At 44.5% G+C, this 7,853-nt stretch overlaps 1 protein-coding gene across 2 annotated transcripts in view; it reads left to right on the top strand.

Annotated features, from left to right (window-relative positions):
• Positions 1-1,023: 1,023 nt before the first annotated feature.
• The window catches only part of dctd (dCMP deaminase), a 77,897-nt gene continuing 71,067 nt past the window's right edge, over positions 1,024-7,853 (top strand). The window contains exons 1-2 of one of the 2 annotated variants that reach the window (XM_055664641.1): positions 1,024-1,315; positions 3,073-3,181. In XM_055664641.1, coding sequence (XP_055520616.1) covers positions 1,059-1,315; positions 3,073-3,181 — 366 coding nt within the window. In that variant the 5' untranslated portion in view covers positions 1,024-1,058. The remainder of the gene's footprint in view (positions 1,316-3,072; positions 3,182-7,853) is intronic. The other variant, XR_008726391.1, reaches the window with a different exon arrangement.

Genomic DNA, 7,853 nt, shown 5'->3' with positions numbered 1-7,853 from the left:
GGCAACATTCTAGTAAATCTCCTCTGTACGCTCTCTATTTTGTTGACATCCTTCCTATAATTGGGCGACCAAAATTGTACACCATACTCCAGAATTGGCCTCACCAATGCCTTGTACAATTTTAACATTACATCCCAACTTCTATACTCAATGAGTGAGCTCTAAGAATTAGGACTGTCCTATACTGAGCCAATCTTGTCCAATCAGTGAGCTCTGGTCGTTGTCCAATCAGTTAGTCCGTGAATCCTTGGCCAATCAGTCAACGTGGAGAGCAGAAAACTGCCCAATCAGTGAGCTCTGGCCGTTGTCCAATCAGTGAGTCTGTGAGTCCTTGGCCAATCAGTGAACGTGGAGAGCAGAACACTGCCCAATCAGTGAGCTCTGGTCCTTATCCAATCAGCGAGCCTCACTCTTTGTCCAATCAGTGATCTCAGGGGCAGGGCGTGACCATTCATAGTGAGTCCCGCCTCCGCGGCCCGGGAGGGGCGTGGCTGACCAATGAGCGTGGCGGCTGGACGTGAGCGGCGGGTGGCGCGGCCAATGGGAGGCGGAAAGCGCGCCAAGCTGCGGGCCGGAGCAAAGATCCCCATCATTGCCTGCTGACCAACGTCTCTCTCGTCCAATCGACGCCCTCGACCATCAGTCCCGCCCCACTTGTTCGTGGAAAGCGGAGATTTTCAATAGATTTTTTTTCATCGAATTTGAAAATCCGTATTACAAAACATGGGGGGGGGGGGGGGATAGTCCCCCACCTCTTAAAACATGAGGGGGACGTGTCCCCCCGTTCCCCCGGCATTTCCACCCATGGCCCTGCAGTATTAATATTGATTTCTCTAATTTAAGGTAACCCTTGCATCCCCTACCCCTCCGTCCCTCCCCCACCCTAGTTTCCTCCAATTTTCACTGTTCATGTCCTTTCGTTATCACCTGCCCCACAGCCAACAAAGGACCATTGTGGGCTCCAACTTTCCAAAGTCATCGGTGCCGACTATGATTTGTTCTGAACCTTTTCATACCTGTTTGGGGCGGAGGGTGGCGTGTGCAAAGATCCTAGAAAAATGGCGTCGACGGTCACACACGTCATACTACGCGTTTTTCGAAGAGTGGTCTATCTTGCTCCTCTAGGATCTTTGGTCGTGTGTGTGCGCGAGGGTCCGCGCGTGTGTGGGACTGGGACACAGGGACGGACGGAGGTCGCTGCCGGGGCCGGGGATCGGAGCTTAAAGACACGGGGATCGAGGAGCTGTTGTCTCGGGGGCCGGACGATGCTAGAGGGCGAGGCCGGGGAGCAGGAGCTCCAGCTCCGCAGTGACAGGTGATGATGTGCCCCCCCCCCCCATCACACTGTACACACACACACACTGCACACACACACACACTGTACACACACACTCACACATCCTCACTCTCTCACACACACACCCCACACACACTGTACACCAACACACACACACACTGTACACACACACACACTCACATTCACACTCGCACCCCCTGCTATCCCACGTTGATCATTCATTCATCTATCTGTCTACTTATTTGCTTTTTACTTTTATAACATAAAAACAACTTTTTTAAACTTTACTTTAACTTTTAAAAACTTTTAAAACTTTTTTTAACTTCAATTTTACTTTAAAAACTTTTAAAAACTTTACTTTTATCTTTAAAACTTAAAAAAAAAACTACTTTTGCTTTTAAAACTTTTCACTTCAGACTTTAAAAAAAAAAACTTTTATACATTTTTTTACTTTCTACTCTTTCTTATTTACTTTAGCGGCATAATCAAGGAACAGTTTCACCCCGGCCACTCCCTCTTCTCCCCTCTTCCATCAGGCAAAAAGGTACAGAAGTGTGAAATCGCACACCTCCAGGTTCAGGGACAGTTTCTTCCCAGCTGTTATCAGGCAACTGAACCATCCTACCACAACCAGAGAGCAGTGCTCAACTACTATCTGCCTCATTGGTGACCCTCAGACTATCCTTGATCGGACTTTACTGGCTTTACCTTGAATTAAACACGATTCCCTTATCATGTACCTATTCACTATAAATGGCTCGATTGTAATCATGTATTGTCTTTCTGCTGACTGGATAGCAGATAATCAAAGAGTTTTCCCATCCCGCTCATTCCTTCTCCCCCACCTTTTAGGGAAAAGATACAGAAGCTTGAAAGCGCGCACCACCAGACTCGGAAACAGCTTCTTCCCTTCTGTTATCAGGCTTCTGAACGGCCCTTCCATAAGCTAGGGTACTGTCCAATTCACCTCTACCCCATTGCGGACATTGGACTTTGTCTCTGGAACTGATGCGCTACAATGCTGAGAACTATATTATGCACAAAAATGCTGGAGAAACTCAGCGGGTGCAGCGGCATCTATGGAGCAAAGGAAATAGGCGATGTTTCGGGCTGAAACCCTTCTTCAGACTGATCTTCAGACCCTTCTTCAGACTGAAGTTAAACTTTTAACCATACCGAGGTACACTGGACAATAATAGACAATAGGTGCAGGAGTAGGCCATTCGGCCCTTCGAGCCAGCACTGCCATTCAATGTGACCATGGCTGATCATCCCCAATCTGTACCCCGTTCCTGCCTTCTCCCCATATCCCCTGACTCCGCTATTTTTAAGAGCCCTATCTAGCTCTCTTGAAAGCATCCAGAGAAACTACCTCCACCGCTCTCTGAGGCAGAGAATTCCACAGACACCACTCTGTAAGAAAAGTGTTTCCTCGTCTTCGTTCTAAATGGCTTACTCCTTATTCTCAAACTGTGGCCCATGGTTCAGGACTCCCCCAAAATCGGGAACATGTTTCCTGCGCAAGCGTGTCCCAAGCCCTTAACAATCTTATATGTTTCAATGAGATTCCCCCTCATCCTTGTAATCTCTAGAGTGTACAAGCCCAGCTGCTCCATTCTCTCAGCATATGACAGTCCCGCCATCCCGGGAATTAACCTTGTAAACCGACGCTGCACTCCCTCAATAGCAAGAATTTCCTTAAATAGACCAAAGGTAAATTTTTGCAACGTAATCTTAATTTAGTCGGTGATGAGGTTCTGTTCGTTTTGTTCTAGGGGTGATGGGGCAGCTGGCAAAAAACGAGAGGATTATCTCGAGTGCTCAGAATACTTTATGGCGGTGGCTTTTCTATCAGCACAGAGGAGCAAAGACCCAAACTCCCAGGTATGAAGAATTACAGCTCATTAATCATGGCTCTTGGTTTTTTTGTTTCTACATACAGTGTAGAATGAGGTTTGACACAGAGTGCTGGAGTAACTCAGCGGGTTAGGCAGCATCTGTGGAGAATGTGGATAGGTGACATTTCACACAGTGCTGGAGTAACTCAGCGGGTCAGGCAGCATCTGTGGAGAATGTGGATAGGTGACATTTCACAGAGTGCTGGAGTAACTCAGCGGGTCAGGCAGCATCTGTGGAGAATGTGGATAGGTGACATTTCACAGAGTGCTGGAGTTACTCAGCGGGTCATGCAGCATCTGGGGAGAACATGGATATGTGACGTTTCACAGAGTGCTGGAGTAACTCAGCGGGTCAGGCAGCATCTGTGGTGAGCATGGATAGGTGACGTTTCACAGAGTGCTGGAGTAACTCAGCGGGTCAGGCAGCATCTGTGGAGAACATGGATAGGTGACATTTCACAGAGTGCTGGAGTAACTCAGCGGGTCAGGCAGCATCTCTGGAGGACATGGATAGGTGACGTTTCACAGAGTGCTGGAGTAACAGCGGATGAGAGAGCATCTTTGGATGGGTGACGATTCAAATCGGGACACGGTCTGAAGAAGGATCAGAATCCCTGCCGCGAAACGTCACCCATCCTTTTTCACCAGAGATGCTGTCTGACCCGCTGAGTTACGCCATCCAGCATTTTGTATCTATCTATGCTGGTATAAACTAGCATCCGCAGTTCTTTGTTTCTGCATGTCGAATTAAGTTCCTTGTATTTCCTATTGACTTTGAGCTGGGTGTTTCTTCACTCTGACCCCTTCTGCCCAGTGTCCCGTCCCGAAAGAAGTGCCGCAGCGTTAGAAGTGCTGCTTTATACCAGAATTTTTTATTAGAATATGGTCTCCATTTATTGAATTTTTGAAAAAGTAAATTGTTTTAACACAAAATCAGGGTTGAAGCCTGAGTTTGCGACGGGATGAATAGTTACACTCAACATTTCCCGGATCTATATCCATAATCTTGTTATTCAAGTCAAGTCAAGTCACTTTTATTTCTATAGCACATTTAAAAAACAACTCTCGTTGGCCAAAGTGCTTTACATTGGTATAAGAATAGTATAACAAACAGCAGTGGTTCATAGATTAAGTACATACATCACTACATACATATAGCCCTCGCTCAGGACGTCAAGAAAGGCTTGGGATTAGAGATGAGTTTTTAATCTAGACTTAAAGGAGTCGATGGAGGGGGCAGTTCGGATGGGAAGAGGGATGCTGTTCCACAGTCTTGGTAGTTTCCTTCTGCGTCTCCCGTTTTTTATTCCTCTCCCTATTACTTTCTCTCATCTTTTTCTCCCTATCTTTATTCTTAAAAAAAACTTAAGCTATGTAAGAAATCTGTAATTAAATTGTCACTTAGTATTATTTGTATACATGCTTCCAATAAAAATATTTATTTAAAAAAAAAGAACTGCTGCTTTACAGCACCAGAGACCCAAGTTCCATCCTGACTACGGGCGGTGGTTGCAAGGACTTTGTACATTCTCTCTGTGACTCGTGTGTTTTCTCCGGGGGCTCCGGTTTTCTCCCACATACCAAAGACGTAGTGGTTGCACAAATTCTCCTTCTCCTTCCCATTCCCACACAGACCTGTCTGTCCTCGGTCTCCTCCAGAGTGAGGCTAAACGCAAATTGGAGGAATAGCATTTCATATTTCACTTGGGCAGCTTACAGCCCAGTGGTATGAAGATTGATTTCTCTTAGTTCAGGTAGCCCCGACATTCCCTCTCTATCCTTCCCCCACCCAAGTCGCACCAGCTTCTCATTTTCACCCAACAAACAGCTAACAATGGCCTGTTTCCTTTATCATCGTTACTTTTTTGCATATCTTTCATTCATTGTTCTTTATCTCTACACATCACTATCTATATCTCTAATTTTGCTTATCACTTATCAGTCTGAAGAACCGAGTCTCGACCCGAGTTACTCCAGCTCTTTGTGTTCTAGTTGCACATTAATTGGCTTCTGGAAATTGTCCCCAGAGTGTAGGATAGAACTAGTTTTCTGGGATCATTGGACTGCTCAGACTCCGTGGGCCGAAGGGCCTGTTTCTACGCTGTATCTCTAAACTAAACTAAAGATGTAGGCTAGAGTTATTTTTATGATCCATATGTGGAGATCCACGTGGGTGAATGGGGTTAGGCGGGAGAGATAGATCAGCCACGATGGAATGGTGGAGTAGACTCGATGGGCCGAATGACCTAATTCTGCTCCTATCGCATCAAACTATGTACATACCCCAGCTGGGCCTTTAGAGTGGCAGCACGGAATGAGCTGTTTCCCCCAGCCTGAAAGTAGCAATGTTACAAAATTTTGAGATTTAAAAAATCAAGTCTGCAATTTATCCCATCAGATAAAGCATAACAATAAGTTTAATTTGACACCAAATTCACTTTCATATCTCAAGTATTAAAAAAGTTATGACCATTTTCATACTCGGAAATTAGCATCTTGTTCCCTATTGATTTTCAATGGACATTACAAAAAAGCTGTGATCTTGGATAGTCAAACGCCCATTTCTTAAGGAAAGATTAACATTTTTAAATAGCCTAAGTGTCCAAAGATTATTCACAAATAATTCACAATATAACGTGATTTTTATATCTAATTTACATTAATTTATAGGCCAAATGGAAGGAATTTAGTGTTCAATTGCTGTAAATAAATGCCCATTTAAATCGGCTTTCCAGTGGGTTCCTGTGAACGCGCTGATTTAGAACGTTGACATAGCGCTGGATTAGTGCCCTCAAATGCCGAGAAAAATACTGCGGGATATAAAAAGCCCAAAATGAACCACTCGCTATAGATAACTTTAATTACAGGATTATATATATGCCCCATTTAATGTAAAAATAAGGTACATACCTTTAATTGTTTACTTTATAAAACCCTGGGGCTGCGAGAGGTTGCGAAATCAGAGAGTAATTTTAAAATTATTATAACTATATTATCGAGGCCTATAAAACTAATAATACCTTTTGCGACCGGGTCTTGCAGCGATTTTTCGTTAATGATTTACTAGGCTGAACATGTGCGATTAGTACAGCCTAGTAAAAATCGCGTTTAAAACCCGCCCCCTCCAAACAGCGCCAAAATCGCCGACATGGCTGAGGGCAGATTCCTAATGACGATTCAGGTAGGTTTTGTAACATACCTACTGAAAGGGTTGGAAAAGTGGGCTAAACAGTACTTTGCAAAAGGCAACAGTGAAATTTGGGGAGAAGAGTTTTTCTTTTGCAAGATAGTGGACCTGGGAGGAGGGCTTATTTTAAATCTCTTTCAAGGAGCTGGCAAGATGGTTCAAATAGATTGGAATTTTCCCATTTGAATACACCCCTCTACACTGCGCGGACATTTCTCCCACCTCTTTCCCCCTCTCCCCAGATGCACTCGTATCTCATCCCCAAGTCCCATATATATCTTTATCTCCCCTATTTCCCCTGGCACTCTCCCTTTCCCTCCCCATCCCTTTCAACCCATATCCCTCCCTCCGACTTTACACGTCACTCCATCTCATCTTTCCACATCAAAGCACCCATTTGTCTATTTTTTTCTCCTCAGTCTTTGTCACTTACGTGCCAGGCTCAGACTATCTTTGATCGGACTTTGCCGGCTTTACCTTGCAATAAGCGTTATTCCCTTTATCATGTGGACAGTTGAAACTGGTTAACGGACTGTGTCCCCTCCCCATATATCATACACCAACACATCTAACGTCGCCCATACTTTGACAGCTAGGCACCTGTCAAAGCAATGCCACTGTTCGGTCTGAATGTCTGTTTTTATTTCAATTATTAGGCCTATTTTAGATATGCTAATTTTAATTTTTAAAGCTATATGTATTTATTCTGTTTTTATTAACTGCACTGACGGGAACTGATTGAGAAACAATTTTTTCATTTCATCTTTGTATGTAAGCACTCAGTTAAAATGACTTTAAAGTAAGTACTACTGTCTGATGAAGGGTCTCGACCCAAAACGTTACCCATTCCTTTTCTTCCAGAGATGCTGCCTCGTCTGCTGAGTTACTCCAGCATTCTGTGTCTACGCTCAATTGTAAGCATGTATTGTCTTTCTGCTGACCGATCAGCACACAGCAAAAGCTTTTCACTGTACCTCGGTACACGTGACAATGAACTGAACTGAAACGAGGCTTTGTCCCTACCCAAGCTCCCTTTTCCAGCAATCTTTCCCCCCCCCCCCCCACTCCATCAGTCCTAAGAAAGATCCTGACACGAAACATTGTCTGACCATTCCCTCCAAATGTGCTGCCTGAGGTGCTGAGCTTCTCCTGTACCTTGTGCTTTGCTGCATCTATATAGTTTATTTCTATACCTTACCATTGAATAACATGAAGGTAGACAAAAATGCTGGAGAAACTCAGCGGGTGAGGCAGCATCTCTGCAGAAACTCAGCATCTATGGAGCGAAGGAATAGGCGACGTTTCGGATCTCGACCCTTCTTCAGTCTGAAGCTTTCTCCAGCTTTTTTGTCTACCTTCGATTTTTCCAGTATCTACCGTTCATTCTTAAACATTGAATAACGTCGTGCTTTGGGACTTTGATTTTGTCTTGTTACATCTCCTTGTATTCCAGTCTGTGCTCTCCACCTTT

Source organism: Leucoraja erinacea, chromosome 41 (assembly GCF_028641065.1).
Source record: "Leucoraja erinacea ecotype New England chromosome 41, Leri_hhj_1, whole genome shotgun sequence".
NCBI classification, from domain to species: domain Eukaryota; kingdom Metazoa; phylum Chordata; class Chondrichthyes; order Rajiformes; family Rajidae; genus Leucoraja; species Leucoraja erinaceus.
Note: the sequence above shows the minus strand (reverse complement) of the source record. Positions and strands in the feature narration are given on the sequence as shown.